Consider the following 20,000-nt stretch of genomic DNA (forward strand, 5'->3'; position numbering starts at 1 on the left):
TTCGTCCGTGAATCTTTGGATAAGGAGAGCCACCTAAAACGAGAAGTTAAACACGAAAACAACGAATCGATCAAAAAGTGTGTCATCCATCTAAAATACATTGAAACACAATTAACTGACATACCTATGGTGAAGATTTCGTAAAGGACAATTCCAAAACTCCATCTGAGTAAAGAAAATGCCACCAGGCTTCATTGCAAGTTCACAGATACAGATATAATTATATTATAGGCCGAGGATGTTTAGATTTGAATTTTTTTTATAATTATTATTATTCAAAACTGTTTATCAGCTTATTAGATCCACTTACACATCACTTTTCGTCGTATATCGTCCGTATAACAGCGCTTCACAAGCTGTCCATTTCACTGGCAGTCTTCCCTATTAAAACACGTTGAAAGGAAATGATGAGGAGAAAGAGCAATGATGCTTCATTTTATTTATACACGCAGACTTTCTGGGGACGATGAGGTGTAAACCATTATTGAGAAACAAAGTGACAGGAGGTTGAGATAGCATATATCAATACTGATAGATAACGGTATTACCCAAACACGTAATATATCGACATATTGAAATCAGAAACCTTTGATTTTCTTTCGTAGATGTTTTCCTGGCATACGTCTCTTGCCATTCCAAAATCGGTTACCTTACATCGTTCTCGCTCTCCGACCAAGACGTTCCGGGCTGCAAGGTCGCGGTGAATAATCTGTCGAACATTATACAAAGCATTAATGAATCATTAAAAAGCGTCCCACGGAATATTATGTCTATCCTCTTCTGATCATTGATTTCAAGCCGTAGTGGACAGGGGCCGTTTTGAGATGCGAGACTAGACACTTTCCGAGCTGCGTCCACGAAAGAACACGTAGTTTTGAAAAAAAACCCTAAAATGTTATTCTTTTATCAAACGTCTATCCCAGTAGAATCTTTCACTGTTTAAATATCATCAACCTTGAAAAATTAAAAAGAAAACGCTTCCTTGAAAATGGAGAGCTTTCTTGGAAATCTTTTTGTTTTACAAAGAGTAACTCAGTTTGCGCTAGCGAACAGCGTTTAAAGATAAAACTTTCCTGTTTGCAACAAAAAAAAATGACTGATGCAATGGACGCTTTTGATCATTTCAAACAAAAAGCTTTTTCATCGCCGTAACTAAACCACATAGAAAAGATTCCCCCAAAGTACTAAAAATGTTCATACTTAAGTCACCTGCATCCAAGTATATTTTATCCACATGAAAATTTTTAATTAAAATTGAAATGAATAAAGTATCCCTTACATCGATTGCCACCAAGACAGCAAAGTTATTCGTATGCTGAAATCAACTTACATTTTTAGACGACAAATAGTGCATACCATCAGCCACTTGCCAGGAAAACTTCATTAGCTGCTGGGAAGTCAAACTCGTCTGTGGCTTAATATCCGGGTCCTTAAAGTAGTTATCTTCTAAATGTCGGCTCTTTCTCAAATAGCCCAGGAGATCTCCATACGGGACATACTCGATAAGTACAAGCAAAGGATCTAAAAATGCATTTTTGTTTTCAACAAACAGACCACATCGTTTACAGCGATGGAAAAATGGAAATATTTATAGTTGTGTCAAGGGTATTCAAATTTCAAACCAGGATCTGCGGTAAACCGGGCAGATAAGATTAAGTTGAAGGAATATAAGGGAGCTCGTGGCGATAAAAAGATAATAATAAGAATCTTTTACCAGGTACGTATGTAACAAACGCCCTTTGTTAATGTTGTTAGGATCAGCAATGACGAGATTACGTGTGGCGAGAAAGAAGAAAATATGAATTCAGTCAAAGTTCGGGCATTAAATTAAAATCACTACTTTAGTTGTCGGAGTAATAAAAGCACAAATAAACCAAGCTGTTTCAAAAATGTTATCTTCTGCACCTGATTCAGTGACGCATCCCAGCAACCTGATGACATGAGGATGAGGCTTGAGTTTCTTAATGACTTCAAGTTCTGACAGCAAATCTTTTCTCTCTGCGTCTGTGGCGTTACCTAGAGCAAAGGACAACTGTCCAGTAACAGTTAAGCCTTATCTAAACTAAAACGCTTTTAAGGCAATGAATGTAGCACCTTTCAGCATTTTTATGGCAACTGTGATTGTCTCCTCTCTTCCTTGAAGGTTTGAAGCTTTTCCTTGGGCGACTTGACCAAAGGCGCCTTTTCCAATAACCTTTTCGATTATTACATCTTGTCTTTCCACTTCCCATGAGCGCGTTCCTGGGTGCAGGGGAGCATATTCGTTTATTTCTAAATAACTTCGCGCTGGGTCCATGGCAGGTTCATTCAGTGATCTAACTTCACTCAGGTCCATGTAATGTCCGGGACCATGATGCACCACGGTGCTAGGGTTCCCGTTGAAGTTCTCAAGTTCAATTCCCTCGTTCTGTTTTCAAGCGAAAAGAGCTTCACCCTTAGTCTTCCCATACAGATTGGCAACGAGTAAGAAAGAGGTCTCGTATTTCTTAGTGAAGTCTCATGCAAAATTTTATTGGAACCATTGTCCACGGTCCATGGTGTTGTGCGTTTTTTCATTTTAATTCACTTGTTTTGCAACCAAAAGAAAAAACCACACGCAATCGTAACCTGTCTTATCACAACTGGATAAAATCTTAAAGAACCCTTGAATACTGTGATGCCATCCTCTTAGCCTAATGCCCTTTCCTCGAGCACCTGCTAATCAATGCTAAGAAGATTTGAATCGTAAATACAACAGCAATTACTGGTAATTGTGGTGGGAGGTCGGCAAAGCGCATTTTAAATGAACCTGATAGACTGCTATAAACTCATCTTCCTAGTAATACTCCTAGCCACTTCATGCTAAGGAAACCGGAGCTAAGCGCCGGCCCCATGGACCACTTGGGCCTGTATAAAGGCTTTACCTTTTTTACAGAGTAAGTTGTTCGAACAAAATGCATTTTATACTTACAAAGTGGGGCCTACGTGACTCCTTAAGGACTGAATCGAGTCTAAAAGAAAAATAAAACACTATAAAAGTAGTTTCTAGGAAACTGTCTAAATCTTACAAACAAAATATTTGTTTTGTTTGTTTTTGTAAAATATCAACTGACACATATTGGTTTCTCATTCAAAGTAACAACATCAAATCTGTTACACTCAGTTCATTTTTTTCTCTTACCACTGCGTTTTTATTTCGCTTCATGGAACCAAATAAACTTCTGCTAAGGATAGAAAAGTTTCACACAACTATAACTACGACCAAAGCCTGTTTTCTACCAATCTGATCTACAAATGCTCTATTTACATTTTATGGTAATGACATCTTACCGATCATCCTTTTCAGCTAAGAAGGGTGGAAAGAAGGAAAGAAATTGCATCAGATACAGAAAAAAATAGCTGCGTTTATTATTTTAATATTCAAGAAGTCCTCATCAATTATGCTTCAAGTATTTCCAGTTCCTTCCCTTGTAAGTATTTAATGTAATATATTGAACGAAAGTAAACGTAAAACTGCTAATTGGTGTCATGAATTGAAATACTTTGCGATATGATTACACTATGCTGCAAGTTGTCCCACTGATTGCTGTTTTTTTCTTTCCTTTCTCCTTCTCAGTTTCTATTCTATTTTTCACTTAAATCTCACTCTGTCGATCGGCCACAAATCATAAATCTCGGTTACTAGCATCTCGAATCAGAGCATTTACCAACTGAATATAGTAATAAACTCTACTTACGTTTGCGGCGTTTCCAGGCAATGAAAATAATAGAAACCGCGAACATAAAGGCAAGGACCCCAATAACTGAGCCATAAATAGCATCCTTATTCACCTTTGCTGGTTCAGATGGAACTGGCCCGGGAACAGTAACTGAATCTTAAATAAATGACATACATTTAACAGAAGCAATGCCTTTCTTAACTTTTTAGTTGAATTAATACGAGTTAAACTGATTTAAACTTCCTCCCAGAACTTTTCAAATCATATATTTTTACTGGTGGATTGATATTTTCTATTTGATAGGGTTGTTATCTTGAATTTTTTTTTCTGAGAAAAGCGTTTCAAGGTTCAAGATCCTAGCTATGAAAGCTGTATTGTGTTTTTTAATTTTCACTTGGAATTGGAAGGTGGAAATAATGTTTGCAACAGTATTTTTGAAAAGATATATTTTGGTGATATCATATCACCGTCTGCAACACCGCGGTCAGGAGAGGGAATTCTTGTCACTACGCTGAGCATTATTTTATTATAGACGATGTTGCTGTACATCGTGGCCTTATAAATCTAAAGGTTTATTCGTTTGTCTCACACGGTTAGTGTCAGGCTAATTAATCGTGTATTGATCGCGACACTTCGACTGTTCCATTGCTAGTCAGGCGACAAGGTTGAAAGTTCACGTGCAATGGGAGGGCGTTCTTTACAAAATCACCAGTAAATGTGGCAAAGAATACATCGGAGGAACAGGGAGACGGAGAATTAAAGAACATGAAAGAGATCTACAGCCTGCTTGTTCTCAGAATTGGGTAGTTTCAGAACAGGCCTTTGGAACAGGACCGGTTCCTGTTTGGGACCAGGTTAGAATTTATTGATTATGATTCTTAGTGTTACGCAAGTAAGGTTAAAGAAGCCGTCCACATAAGAATTCATCCTAATAAAATCAATGGAGACGACGAAATCGAAACTCCTGAAGCATCGATGCTTATGATCAAAAAGCATAACAACCGATCTGTTACAAAGGGGACCTATAAGGGAACAACATCTAATAGTCAGAATAGTTATGAGTATCGAAATGAACCAATAAGAGCGCGCCATAGCATACCAATAGCAACAAACTAAGGTGCCATCGCATATCGAAGACTCATTAAAAGGAAGAAAAATTGTCAGTCGTGAAGAACATATCAAAAAGGATGATTTGCAATGCAGATTTGTTGACTTGGTATGAAACTATGAACCGATAACTGTAAAGGTAGGCTAATAAGGATACGTGTACCGGGCAACTTGAACTGCACATGAATGCTTGCTGTCCTTGTTGCATTGCCACACTCGTTGCTGGCTTCACATTTGTATTCACCAGCTTGACTTCTGTTAATGCTTGTAAGCTCCAACATGTAACCACTTTGACGCTGACTATTGGGTGTCATCCAAGACACCAATGGGGGAGGCATTCCAGATACAGGACACAACAGAGTCACATTGTCACCTTCAATTGCACTCTGATCTTGTAGTGCAGGTATAGATGAAGGTACTGAGGTATGAAACAGAACAAATAATTCTAATGCAGTGTACTTCTACAGGTGTATTGTTCAACCACAGTCAAGCACAGATGGGATAAGTTCTAATCCTATTTCAAATCGTACAAAGTTTGCGTCATGATCTAAACTGTAACTGTCTCTTCCCTTAATAACTTCATTTACGAATTTAGTGAATCTAGCAAATGGGTTTATAAATGTAGTCACCAGCTACTTAGGCTACAGTTGTGCATTATAGATCGATGACGAGAAATATCATCTCTTTTACCATGCTTTGGTCCTACGCCCTGAAATAATTGGATATCAATCACTGTTTTTGATCAGCAGAATTTGATTAAGGGACTCTGGTAGCCTTAGTTAAACTGAAATGTATAAAAGTAAGCATTACTGAAAAGGACATGATTTTACGTCGCAGTTTCTCCTTTTTTGCTATCTGTTCCATTTGAAAAGGAAAAAGATAGCGTTCCAACGCTTTCCACTGCTTATTATACCTTTTAATTCCCCATTCCTCACTTGACCTTTTATGTGTCCTTAGTGTATAAATGAGCGAGTTTGGTCCGATATGCAACGTAACTAACAGATTGATGTAAATTGATAAATGTACGCAGAGAAAATAAGCTTTACAGCTTCATTAAACTGCGCAATAAGCGTACCATTCACTTCGACAATAACTGGTAAACTGTCTTCTGATCCCAAGTAGTTGCTGGCCATACATTTGTACATGAACACTCCCCCAGTTTGCAGTTTCCTGTTCCACATTCCTGATGGGTTTGTGTCTAGGATAGCAGTTTCGTTCTCAAACAACTGATATGACGTTACTAATGGATTAGCATCAGCTGAGCAATTAAAGCTGATAATGTCACCCCGACAATTTTTACTGGTAAATGAAGATTTTTTTAAATCCACGGTCTCTGGTTTGTCTAGAAGAATAACAAAAGACCAGAAAGAAGCAAATTCACTCAAATTAACTGCGTTCAGGTGTTTTATAAATTCAAACACATTTTTAAGGCAATGTAAATAAGAACATTGATAGATCAACGCTAGATAAAATAAAATTTTAAAAAATCGATCGAGTGGATTTCACGTAATTTGGATAGCTATTAAATGTACATAAAGTGTGATTGAGGTTGATAATCATCACTCAATTTAAATAACTTTATCCAACCAAAAACATGTGACTAACAATAATTTATATTTTCTAAAACTATTATCTCAGCGTTCACCGGCCAGTACATCAAATGTACCTTTTTCAAAACAGCTGCGAAACATTCATTGAACAAACATAAAAGTGAGAAAAAAAATTCGCTTACATTGGACATCGATGTTTACTGCTTCAGTTTCATTGCCACATTCACTATGGACTTCACATCTGTATTCTCCTGCTTCATTCCTGCTAATGTTTACAAGCTCCAGCACAGTTTTGCTTCCAGATTGACCATCAGGTTTGAACCAAGTTAGCCTTTGGAAACTTCCTCCGTATGTTTGACAGGTCAAAGTCACATTTCCTCCTTCAGTGACTGTCTTATTATCTATTGCTTGTACACCTTCATAATAAAAAATAAAGAATTGCTCTATATGTTACGTCTCTCTTATTTGAAATGAAATAATGGTAGGTTATAATCTCTTAAAGGCTTTATCGCAAACCAGTGCATCATGAAAGCAGCTATGTCTATATCTTCTTAACAGCAAACTATCCGAGTATTTACTATGCGAATCTGTCGGCATGTGCCTATCCTAAGAATATTAAGCGAGAAGCTGATTTTTTTTAAAATTTGTTTTAAGTGCAGCTCACTTGCGAGGATGATGTCTTTTCTTGTACTTAATCCCCAGTAATCATTTCGTTTAATTATGGAGAGGAAAGTATTAGAGCTCTTTTCTATTGGGCACTGATGTTTTAATATAAAGTCAAAATAATCATTATCAACGATGAAAGTTGAACTCATAACCTCTGCGATGCCAGTGCAGTGCTCTATCAACTCCTCTAGTTGACATTTGCTTACCATTTACAGTAACTGCTACAGTCATGCTGTACGCTGTTCCAGCAGAGTTTTTTGCCATGCATTTGTAGTTAAACACTCCTCCAGTTAACATGTTCCTGCTCCACATTCCAAGATTGTTGTAACCATTCCTTACAGACACACCATTCTCTAACAACTCATATGTATCCACCGGAGGAGTTCCATATGCTGAACAGTTGAAAGCGATGACAGAACCCTGGCACACAGCTGATTTACTTACTGTGAAGTTGAACTTTTCTGGTTTATCTGTAAAGATTTAAATCAGAAATGGATGCCACAGTTCACTGCATTGTAAACGTCACTCAGAGCTCTCCAATATTGTAGGGCAAAATGTTTTATTACACTAATTACAGATTTTTACGACGATTTCCAGCCCTATGGAAAGCCGTAACTGTACATGACTGTGCAAATTTACGATTAATTTTTTCGTGTTTGATATTGCCAATCAGCCGCCGACACGTCACTTGCCTTTCGCACCATTCTGTCAGGGTGATGAATAACTGACAAAGCAGTCACTGCTCTCAATCCAAGGTTGTTCCTCAAATTTTTTTTAACTATGGTTGCTGATAAAACTGAGATGTTGAAATAAGAAACAAAATAATGCATGGTTGCTAATGGATATGAATTTCTCTTCTCATGTGGATCTCCATATATCAAGTTGAATACTCAAAAAGAAATTCTGTATCTAGCGTTATTCTCTACTCAATTTCCAAAGCAGTAAAACAATGCAGCTTCCAAAGTGCTTCTTAGTCTTTATTAATTTCAAAACAAGCTTGAATATAGTGAGAGGAATACCACACAGTTCAAGAATCTAGTACCTCACACTTAACAAAGAGAGGAAAATGGGCTACAAGATGAACACTCTAAACCTTAATGCATTTTTTTACTCGATCATCATTAAATAAATAATAATCACTTACAGAGCACAGTGAGGAAAGTGCTGGCAGAGCTATCTCCACAGTCATTTGTAGCTTCGCATTTGTATTCACCAGCATTATTCCTGCTGATGTTTGTAACATAACGCATGACTCCATTGGACTTACTACCGCTGCTAACTTCTGTCCATGTAACAGTCAGCACAGGACTTCCAGAAACATTACAGGTTAAAGTCCTGTTTTCACCCTCTACCACTGTGATGTCCTCCAATGGATAAACTTTAGAGGGCACTGAGCAGAGAAGAAGATTTTAAAAAATTACAAGAGTAAAACTTCGTGTTTATAGAACCACACAATTTTTTTTAATGTGTTTGCATAACGTAAAAGCATTCTTAAGAAATAAGGAAATTTTAGAGTCTGAGTTCATCCCACGAAAAGAAATTTATTCTTTATGGGTTCACGGTTGTAACTTTCACTTGTACATCATTAGTCCCAGTGAAACATAAGTAAAGGAATTCAAAGTAAATGTAATATCAAAATTTGCGCCTATGACTCATGAGATTGCATGAAGCTTATTCTAAAACTCAGACATGTTTGGCTTCAAGCTAAATACACCGGCTGAGAAAAATGTAATTTCTGTAAAATTACTGTTCAGGCGCTGAGATTGGGAAAGCTGTGCGCCATAGGAATATAGCATGTTAAAAAAAACACTAAAACAAGGCCTAAGCTTCGCCCGAGCTATTGCGAGTGATGACACGTGTATCTTTTGGACCAAAACTTCAACGAAAGTCACCAATAGGCCACTTCCGAGTTCTCACGGTTCAGTGATCTAGAGTTAAAATTACCGCGCAAGAACGAGGTTAAGTGTGAAGTCGTTTTCATGGGTATAAAGAATTAAGCACCGTGGTAGTAATAATAAGAGAAAATTCCTCGAAATTCACTGTGGAAGAGTTAAAAATTATTGGTGGGAGAGAGGCATTCAGCTTAGTGATGGCGGCAAAGGAAAAATAAAGCAGAACTTTTCGATTTATGCAAGAAAGCTGCAATAATGAAGTAGATCAAAATAGCCTCTTTTGCTAGCGACAGCAAAAAGCTGTTGAAGGAGAAATGACGAACAAGTGAGGGCAAATTTCCAGTCCAAAAAATTTTTGTTGCTCGGAAATACCATCTCCCATTTCTCTCATATTAATCACCCCAGGAACTTCATAATCTTTTATTTGCCTTATTTACGCAATACAAAAAATTTATTTACAGAGGTTATAGCTAGAAGGCGAGGAGACCTAGGAAGCTACCGGGCTAATGGGAGAGCCACCTCACTTACATTGATAAATAAAGTAAAGAAAAAGTGCTGCGAATGTGCGGTTAGGCCAATTCAGTAATTATTTAAGTAAAAACTCTTGCATTTTCGTCCTAAAGCTAAGAAGGTTTGACGAACGAGTGACTGAAACAGGAAGAGAGTTCCAACTTTTAGGACCATGGTAGAGAAATTGTAAATTGCTTGAGATTTGTACGGCACAAGTACGTTCGATAATTACTGGCTGTTCTAGTACAATAGCAGTGAATTCGGCTATTCGTTACAAAAAGATTGAGAAGCAATGGAGGTAATAAGTTATTTCTATGATAAAACATGAATTTGGCGATTTCAAACTATTGACTTGGAAAATATCTAAAATTCCTAGTTTGGAGAATAAAGGAGCAGAATGGGCTCGATAGTCCGAGTTGGTGATAACCCACAGAGCTCGCTTTTACAAATAATCCCTTACACAGTTGACTTCACACTAAGCTTCGTCCTCGCAGCGCAATTTCGGTACCAGATCACTGAACCGCAAGAACTCAGAAGTGACCTAAGAGCAACCACCAGATAAAGAAAAAGAAAAACATGGAAAATTTCTTGACTGTTGGTCCAATTATGAAAGAAACAAATATCTGTATCCCCTGTCTTTCTATTTTCCTCTCTTGCAGTTCCATATCTCCCTGATACCCAAACACCTTAAGTGAGTGGTGATAAAATCGCATTGATTTCTTTATTGTGTTATATTTAAGGATGAGGATTTAAGAGGCCCTGCGTCTAAGAAACGACCGATGATTTCTGGCTAAAAATTAAAATCGGCCGATTTTTTTATCTTCCAATTAGAGGTTATCTAATACTATTTAAAAAGGAATTTCTTTTGCTTCAGTTTCGCTTTAAACCAAAAATATCGAACTGCGAACTTGTTACGTCTGATTGTAGCGAAGTCTGTCCCAAAATATGCCCTTTCAAAAACCGGTTCAAAAATCACGATCGCAACACAAAATAGTGGGAAAGGAAGATGAAAAATAGGTAGAAAAAGAAGATAATTTACAGAAACTGTTTCACTTCAGGATTTCTGGGGGCGGAAGAGTTGTTTTTTTACATATATTCTACGCAGTTGCTTGGATTCCGCCGTAGTTTTGAGAAATGAGTGTTGTCACGCGATAACATTTCCAAGATTCAACTCACCTCAGCAGATGGTAAGTGTAGTGATTTTTGAACCGGTTTTTGAAAGGGCATATTTTGGGACAGACTTCGCTTCAATCAGAAGTAACAAGTTCGCGGCTCGATATTTTTGGTTTAGCGAAACGGAAGCAAAAGAAATTCATTTGAAAATAGTCATGAGGGGACGCAAATCGGCTGTACTGTAAGTATCCCGGAGAGTCCCCTACATTTTCTTAGACTTTTAATCTAAGAAAATGTATGGGGACTGTAAGGTGTCATAATCCTGTTGCTGCTGACATCGATGTGACAGATAATTGCTTTTGCACTGTTTTCTTTGCCGGCTTATACTTGTCATCAAGTTTCAATAAGACGGCTATCATTTTTCACAAGAATAATGAAGTTTTCGTAAATTGTGAGATCGGATGGGATTAAAATGGGATTAAATCACCTGATGATATGTACTTACAGTGCAGACGATTTGCGTCCCCTCATGTCAGGTAACCTCTACTTGGAAGATAAAAATCGGCCGATTTTAATTTTTAGCCAGAGATCATCGGTCGTTTCTTAGGCGCAGGGCCTCTTAAGTCTAACCATCAATTTTGCATTTGGAAGTTTGGTGATGAACTGTCAAGAGAGTCAAGACGTTATTTTCAATATGGGAGTCTTTAGCTTGGATATTTCAGCTCACTTTAAATGAGAGACGTTTCTTAGCGCGATACAATAAAACTTTTCCCTCTCTTTCCCTTAATCAGCCAGCAAGCAAACTTGCCAATTTGGTAAATAAAAGTGTTGCACACGCACATTATCATTAGACTCACTAGACTTTCATTTAGTATCATATGGAATGTGGATGGGGTGAGCAAATTTTTTTCTTTTACTTTTTTTTTTTTCTTTTTATAGTGACCATTTTTCAATGAAAGCCCACAGTTAACGGTTGAAGAAACGAGATTGTTTCAACAGAGTAGAAATATGAAGATTTAGATATATGAAAATTCACATATTTGCACTGCGGTGGAAAGATGAAATTAGAAGATCCTCGCAGCTAAGAACACTACTGAAACTAGTAGTTGTAAGTAGGACCTGAAAAAAATTTCAGGCCCGTACGGGATTTGAACCCATGACCTCTGCGATACCGGTGCAGCGCTCTACCAATTGAGCTAACAAGCCAACTGGGAGCTGGTCAATGAATTGGGTACAAATAAACATCCGAGTGAATGAAGATTTAGATATATGAAAATTCACATATGGCAAATATGTGAATTTTCATATATCTAAATCCTCATTCACTCGGATGTTTATTTGTACCCAATTCATTGACCAGCTCCCAGTTGGCTTGTTAGCTCAATTGGTAGAGCGCTGCACCGGTATCGCAGAGGTCATGGGTTCAAATCCCGTACGGGCCTGAAATTTTTTTCAGGTCCTACTTACAACTACTAGTTTCAGTAGTGTTCTTAGCTGCGAGGACCTTCTAATTTCATTCTTCTTCAGAGTAGAAATATAAAAGCCTTCATAAGACAATGCTGCCAAGTGCTGTGATTACTTTCACCTAAAGTGGACAGGTGTTGAGTTTTTTTTTGTGCCACCTGAATTGAACTATTTTATTTTATTATTTCATTATAACGTAAACTAATAAACAATATCAAAAGGAACCTCACCGACAAAAATACTTATGTTTCGTTGCCACTTGAAGTTAAATATGCAATACACAACATTACGGAAAAAATGGTATTAAAGCATCGCACCCTACACCAGTATTCATTTACCCTATGTAAGCTAATAGCTGTAACAGATAACAACTAATTCTCACACTGTACCTTTCACTGTGACATTCACAGTCTTCTCAGTTGTACCAACAGTGTTATTAGCCACACAACTGTAGCTTAAGTCTCCTCCTTTTAAATCTTTTCTTATCCATACCCCGGCTGAGCTTTTTCCATCGTTAACTGGTATTTCACTCTCAAACAGTTGATAAGTATATACTGCAGGTTTACCATCTGCTGAGCAGGTGATGCTGATAACATCACCTTTACATACAACTGAGTCATTCACCATTAAATTTACATTCTCTGGTTTATCTAAAGAGAGAAAAACAACAACATTTGATCACGCATCAGTATCAGAGCATGTCATGTTGTAAATCATGTCGCAAGAGCCAAACATTTTTCTGTCCTGTGCAATTCCATATGCGACTGATTGCTTCTCCTCTCCTTACTTTTTTTTTTCTTTTTTTTCCATTCTGACTTTCAGCTTTTTTTAAATAGCATTTATTCACCCTGAATCTCACAACACCCTGCTGTATGGCTTTTTCAGGCCCTGCTTGCATCATCACAATGTATTTCAATTAAAGTGCCCACATGACTATACCACTCATAAAAAAGCAAATCTTCACTTATCTTTTTTTTTGGGTTGATTTACAATTTTTTTTCATTTTGGAGTTTTATTTTGCATTATTTTTACCTACTATCAATCCTACATTCTATGAAAAATAAAAACCAACTATAGATACAATATACAATTATCTACTTACAATTAACTTCTACTTTTATTGTACGATTTGGTGCAGTTCCTATTCCATTAGATGCTGTACAACGATATGTTCCACTGTTATTTCTGTTGGTTTCAAGGACAAACTGATTCCCAGTTCCCAGTACAACACTGTCACTGCCATTAGCATATACTTTGGTCCAGGTGATGTTTGGTGTTGTTTCACCATCTGCGATACACTCTAAAGTAAGACTAGGGTTACCTTCCACAACAACTACATCACTACTTACGCTGTTGAATTCTGGTGGATCTGTTAAAGAATTAAAGACAAATAAACAACTTTGCACACTATCCGCGATATACTCCAATATGACAATTGGGTCACCTTCAACAACAACTCCACCTCTAACAATTGAATTGAGCTCTGGTGGATCTGTTCAGAAGCGACAGCAGTGATAAATTAACCCACAGTCAAACTTTGCACATTCTGAAGTTTCGAGCGTTAGCCCTTGTCAGAGCGATTGGAGGAATTGTGGGTTGTGTGTGGCTTTCTAAATAGAAAATGGAGCTACGCTATTGGTGGGAATATGGTGACGAGAAAACAAGAATAAATAAGTTGAATTAAAAGCGCTCATTGATACCGTTGGGATTAAGAGTGCCCATCTGGAGGATAAATTTTTGTTTTACAGTTTTGAGATTTTCCGAACTGCCTAGATGTAGGGAAAGGCTGCAAACTGCCATATGCTTTTAAAAATGTTTAAGGAGATTGAAGTGTCTAGCGACTGATTTGGATGCGTCCTTGTCGTTTGTTTCTACGTCGGGAAGGTGTTCTCGGGAGCGGTGACCTAGTCGTCTTCCTGTTTCACCAAGGTATAACTTATTGCAATAACTGCAAGTTATCCAGTAAATGACACTGGCGGAGGTACACGTAAAGTGATCAGTGAGATCTCTTAGGTCCCGAAATTTTCTCTACGTTATGAATAAAAGGACAAGTTTTGCATCGTGATCGAGCGCATTTGAAGTTCCAGGTTGGTCATTGGTTTGAAGTGAACTTATGACCAAAAAGTTGCCAATGTTTTTGTCACGTTTGAATGAAATTAGTGGATATTGCGAAAAGATAGTACTTCAGTGCTATATTCTTAAGCTACCCGGAATATACCAAGAGTTTGCGTCAAAAATGAATGAAATGAAATATCCGACAACGAAACGAGATTCACCTTTAAAGAATAATTTTAAAAATTTCCAACAAACAAAACGAGTAGAGATACTATTCCTATAACTTTTGGTGGTTTACTTACACTGCAGTAAGTCTCGACTTCTTGCCGAATATTTGGTGAATATCGGAGCCAAAAGATTTTTTTTAAAGGAATTCAGCGACCACCTTGCACTGGTTTGTACTGCATATCTTCCTAGGCTACCCGGAAAATAGCAGCAGTTTGCACCAAGAATGAATGAAATGAAATATCCAACAACGGAACGACATTCACCTTTACGGAATGATTTCAAAATTTTTCAACAAACAACCAATAGAGATAATATTCATGAAACTTTTGGTAGTTTACTTACATTGTACTTGAACAGTCACGCTGTCGCTGGTAGTATCGAAATTACTGTTGGTCAAGATAATTTCGTATTCTCCACTCTCAGATCTGTGCAATGCAAAGATTGTAATTTCTGCTCGTGTAGCATTGATGTTTTCTTGAATGCGACCCCGGTAATCACTTGAAACCACTGCGTCGCGGTCTAAGTCAAGTTTGGTCACAATGGTGCGAGCGGGAGAGCTGCTGATGAACCGAAAGATAACTCTGTCAAACGTTCCACTAACGTTGTACTTCCACACAAAGGTGATATTGTTGCCTTCCAAAACATTGAACGGATCTGGAGGAGTTGCCGTAAATCTTGGTACTAATTCTACAAAAAAAAACAAAAAAAATGATGTAAACAGCACAGATCCTTTAACCAGTTTCAGTAGTAATACGACCCGACGGGCCAGCTCGAAGCTGTTTTGCGCAACAAGGGAAACGCTTGCTCAGTAAAGATGAGCTCGTGTATCTACCTGCTTAACGAATAAACAAAACCAAGCACAGGAATATAGACACGTTAGATATGACTGAAAAAATTGCTATTTCCGCGCCGTGACGGCGAATCACGCTTCAAGATGCGACGGTAGGGAAGTAAAGTGATAATTATGCAAACGTTCTATTTAGGGGCCCACGAACTTTAACCAGCGGCTACATCGCGTTTGCTTCTTCCGCGTTCACCGCTTCACGTCTCATCACCTAGTAGACATGCGGAAATTTGGGTCTGTTGGGAGGATACGAAACATGCGTAAGAGTTGCCCGAGGCGTAGCCGAGAACAATAGTCTAGCTTCTTGAATTCAATCCAAATTATCCAAATGCCTCATATCTCGATAAACGCACAGCTGATGAATGAATAGGTACTTTTCTTTCAATTTTAATGTTTCAAGTTTTAGTAACGCTATGTTTGAATATGAAAGTCGATTTAAGTCCCAAGACCACGATTCAGAGCCAATACCATTAACTCGGTGGTGACATCCAGCCCTACAAAGCACTCAGCCATCCTTCCTTACTCGCGTTCAGATTACAACCAAGGTTAAACTTAAAGGAAATCTCGAAAGCAGACTCGGCGTTTCCCAATTCAACTGCATGAGGCTCAAAACAGTTTTATTATTTTTCATTTGCCGTTTGAACCGATTGGTTGTTTTGCAATTCTTCTGCCATTTTATTTTACATCCTTTCGCTACGCAGGATTGAAGTGTGAGGACACAATACATGTAGCACAGGGACCGTGGGTGCATAGAGATTTTTTCTCATACTAGAAATTTCGTCAACCAAGTGCGATACGCACGTTGATAGAACGTCGGCTCGAGCGAGTTCCTCTCAAAAAGGACCGAAGAGGCTGATTAAACTGATTCATGACTTAGTTGAAAGTTGCTTTAGCTTACGTGTAGCCGTACCCTCCTCCCCTCCCTGGTGAAACTAGATTTCAACGTCCACGCGGTTTCTGCTTGCATTTGTAAACAGTGCCACGTCGTCGAAAAAAGTTGGATCCTTTGCGGCTGAATCTCAAAGTTTTAACAGATTTCTTTAAGAGATGGTTACGCTGCAAACGTAAAGAAAGAACGGCTCTTTTCTCAGTCGAAAGAATCGCTAAAAGAAACAACTAGCTTTTTTTTGGACAATCCTCTTGGCCCAAGTATATTAAGATAGTGCACCTGGTCTTCTGTGACAGCTTTAACGGGTGGCGCAATAAATATCGTGGCCGGCTTCATCTAGAGACGAGAGGCGATATATTAAATGTAGGATATATTAAAGATTTCCAGAGCCAGTTGGTAACGAAACGAAGATATCGTTACCTTCTGAAAACATATCTATGGCTTTCTGCTGTTCCTCTTGAAATCGACAAAACGAGTTAACCAATAAAAAGTCACTTCATACTTTCTTGCAAAAGAGTGACGTCACGGAACATGATCAGTGTCAGGTTTGCGTGGACGTCGCCTCGCCTCCGTTTCACTTTAGCGGGGGGAAAGGTGCGGCTACATGTAGGCTAAAGTTGCTTTAACCAATTGATTTCTTGTAGTTTCAATAGCTTTGCTAAATCATTCAAACAAACCAAGTCGGAAAAAATTAAATACAGGCAGATTGCAGCTTTCTAGGAGAAAAATTCCCATTACATGATAATGTCTGGATGAAGCATCTGTACCCGCCGTTGAAACCGTGTACCACGCCATGACATTTACTCTTATTGAAAATTGCTTTAGATCACATGGCACGTGGTGAAAAAACTAAAAACGAAAAATCAAGGACCAAATAAACAAAATTACTCGAACCAAAGACGTGAGAAAAAGAAAATAACGTAGAAAGAAACGATGACTTACATTGTCCAACCCCCAAGATTTAAATACGAGGTATTTTCCTTCTGCCTAATTTTCCTAGTGCGATTTGAAGCCTTCATGCGTGATTTCATCCCAAAATTAGGTTACGAATTACGATTATGAAGAGTATGTCCACGAGAGCACCAGGCAGTCGTGTTACATGCCATCTCACCGATTTTAATGAAAATTTGCTAGTTTAAAGTATCTACCCCAAAACTCACAGACAAACTGGTTTCTGTTTTGGTTTTTACGGGGGGAGATAGACTGCCCCCAGTTTTTCTTGGTAAATAGGTAAAATATATGAAGCTCTCACTGCGATGGTATTTAACAGATTACTCTGAGGGTTTACATACATATTATTAATTCTTACTTAATGTCCGACGGCTTGTCAATCAATAGAGGCAAATAAAGGACTGTGTTGTTAGACTCATCCAAATGACATCTTCGAGGTTAAAAATCACCCTTTGCCAGAAAGCTACAACACTAGTTCTAATTCCCCTTTATAATCCATCATTTCATCTCTGAAAACCATCAAAAAATGCTTGGGCAATACCGTATTTTTGTCGTGGATACCTTTTATGAGATCCATGTAGATACATGGAGATGCATGTAGATGCCTCTATGGAAATGCATGGAGATGCACTTAGGCGAAAAGTTGATTGGAAAATCGTAGCGTTTCTGTCTTCTGTCCTTTATTACTTTGGAGATTTGCGATCATTCATGTCAATCAAAAAGCAACGCGTTCACTTCGCAGCGTTTGTTCGATTTCGTTACGCATCTCTCTTGGCAAATACTTTTGCATGACGTAAAGCAAAGAAAAAACGATCTTACCGATATGAATGAAATTGTCAGTTTTCTGCATAAATCGTTAACGACTGAGGAACCTTCAATAAAAGACAAAATGAAACTGTTTATGGAGCACTTTGATTCTGAAGCCTTAATCAAACAACAGGAGATCGGTTCGTTTAATATTCCCCCTCCCCCCTCCCGACCAAAATTGCCTTCAAATGCCCCACCTTAGTATGATTTTTTGCAGAAGGATGCTTTGTGTGATCAAAGAATGTTGTAGAATATGGCAAAGTCACCTGTTAGTTTTGTTGCTACTCTTGGGTTACTTCGCTCGTAAGCATGTTTCTACGATGGGAAATCTTTCTTTCTAAACCATCGCTCACGAAAGTGAACTCTTTACCTTACAAAAAATAATACACGAGTGTTCCTCTGGAAATACTGGACACCTCTCGGTTCCATTAAAACGTTTGATTATGACAAATTGATTTTCCATACATCTCTTTATTCTGTGATTTTAATTTTAATTCATTAAATTAATGTGATGTCTCCCACATATTTTAACCGACGCCATTCAAACTGCTCTTAACGCGCACCGTTTAGAGTGCTTTTTCAAGTGAACGGGATCCCACGGGCCATAAATGTCAGAGACAAAAATGTGGAAATAAAATTTGAAGCTAAACAAAGTTTTTACAAATTGGACTGTAACTCATGTTTTATGACGTCATGGTATAGAATGAACTGTCTATGGCCGGACTGTCGAAAGTCTGGCATTTCTGCATCTGAGTTTTGTTCTTTCTCCTCGTTTGCCCACCTTTTGAATTTAGTGGGCCGTACAGTGAAATACGGTCCGCTAAGTAGACCATTCATAGCGAGCGAAGAAACTGAAGCTCGATGCTAACAGAGAGATATGATAATTGAGAAGGGCCTTCGAAGGCTTAATGGTTCGAAATCCTCGCCATCGTTTCGTTTGACGCCTAAAATAAATACGCACAGGTATTTGTTGAATTAATCTAGTTTAATTTCTTCAACTATTCTTGTCTCTTTCTTCTGTTTAAAGAATTCACGAAGAACGAAGAGAACACTCAGCTTTGTTTCGTGACAATTGTGTGTGAGGTGATTACACGTATATTTCGCATGACTGCTTTTTGGAGAGAGAAAGTGGAAATTTAAATTTTAAAGGGCTCTTGCGTATGTTGATGAAAGACAGTTCGAAAACCATAGCTGAGTTATCTTCACAGAAAAGTCACTTACTCCTAGTTTTCCCTTTTGTCAGAGAAGCTACAGCGAGGTTTTACCTCTTAATGCGTGATACACATACTTTTGTCCGTGACGATCGCTCACTGCGGACGCATATGATTTAAACTATTAACGACTGGTTTCAGGAGAAAAATATGCGAAATCGAAGCTCCGGTAAAAAAATTACAACTAAAAGGGCGATAGAAACGATTCTGGGTAGCAGAGTCTATTGTCATCCATTTCTGATTATTTGTATTTCATTGCAGAAGTCATTAGCAACACAATTTATATAAGACATTAAGGACTGCGCCAACAACAAAGTAATGATCGATCACGTCACGAACGCGTGATTTTTCGAAGACTTTGGCTTAAAAGCTGGCATAAAAATTTCAATGCTATCATGAAAAACAAATCGACGTTAATATTCCATCAATTTCTATGACTTCATTTTTCATAAAAGTGATGTCAACTTAAATGAATCACAAGGCACAGCTTAGTAGTTTCAATTTAGTTTTAAACATTGTTGACATCATTTCTTTGATCATTAAGTTCATAGAAAATGAAAAATTGTGGTCGATTTGTTAACCTGAGCTATAAATAGATGAATTGAGACAAGCGTTCCAAGTTTCTCTGCTCGCGCAACCGGTTTCTAAGGATTTTACATTTCAATTGCCGTCGATTATTATATCTCGGAAGGGAAATTAGCTAGTTTTCATGAGAGCCTCGTTCACTTTGAGCTGTAGAACAAACAAAGATCGGCAAGACATGTCTTGACGCATACTGTTATATCTCAGTTATGGATTCTTTTCTTTCAGTTCTCTTTTCAAATCTACAATTATGTTTATCTATGGCATATATCTCATCGTACCTGCACAAGGGACAAATAGTAAGGATGGAATCAACGCACTGACGATAAGTGCGATCCAATTCTTCATGGTAAGATAAGATTATTTCCTGCTCACCCTAGCTCTACCGGCATGAAAAGTTGATATATTTAGCTTATGATTTGCTTCATCACTA

General features: G+C 38.0%; 1 protein-coding gene across 2 annotated transcripts in view; it reads right to left on the reverse strand.

Annotated features, from left to right (window-relative positions):
* The window catches only part of LOC113678969 (fibroblast growth factor receptor 3), a 21,106-nt gene extending 1,123 nt beyond the window's left edge, over nt 1–19,983 (reverse strand). Inside the window, exons 1-19 of one of the 2 annotated variants that reach the window (XM_089208960.1) lie at nt 19,849–19,983; nt 14,626–14,970; nt 13,103–13,369; nt 12,390–12,650; nt 8,166–8,411; nt 7,228–7,491; nt 6,538–6,771; nt 5,881–6,003; nt 4,969–5,223; nt 3,717–3,854; nt 3,310–3,325; nt 2,951–2,990; nt 2,095–2,407; nt 1,906–2,016; nt 1,331–1,521; nt 587–709; nt 311–381; nt 125–165; nt 1–33 (exon numbers count right to left, since the gene is read on the reverse strand). The exon at nt 1–33 is cut by the window's left edge and continues 64 nt beyond it. In XM_089208960.1, the coding sequence (XP_089065086.1) occupies nt 1–33; nt 125–165; nt 311–381; nt 587–709; nt 1,331–1,521; nt 1,906–2,016; nt 2,095–2,407; nt 2,951–2,990; nt 3,310–3,325; nt 3,717–3,854; nt 4,969–5,223; nt 5,881–6,003; nt 6,538–6,771; nt 7,228–7,491; nt 8,166–8,411; nt 12,390–12,650; nt 13,103–13,369; nt 14,626–14,970; nt 19,849–19,915 (3,139 nt within the window). In that variant the 5' untranslated portion in view covers nt 19,916–19,983. Of the gene's footprint in view, nt 34–124; nt 166–310; nt 382–586; nt 710–1,330; nt 1,522–1,905; nt 2,017–2,094; nt 2,408–2,950; nt 2,991–3,309; nt 3,326–3,716; nt 3,855–4,968; nt 5,224–5,880; nt 6,148–6,537; nt 6,772–7,227; nt 7,492–8,165; nt 8,412–12,389; nt 12,651–13,102; nt 13,370–14,625; nt 14,971–19,848 lie in introns of both variants that reach the window. The other variant, XM_089208959.1, reaches the window with a different exon arrangement.
* Between the last annotated feature and the right edge of the window lie 17 nt (nt 19,984–20,000).

Source organism: Pocillopora damicornis, chromosome 6 (genome assembly GCF_964200805.1).
Source record: "Pocillopora damicornis chromosome 6, jaPocDami1.2, whole genome shotgun sequence".
NCBI classification, from domain to species: domain Eukaryota; kingdom Metazoa; phylum Cnidaria; class Anthozoa; order Scleractinia; family Pocilloporidae; genus Pocillopora; species Pocillopora damicornis.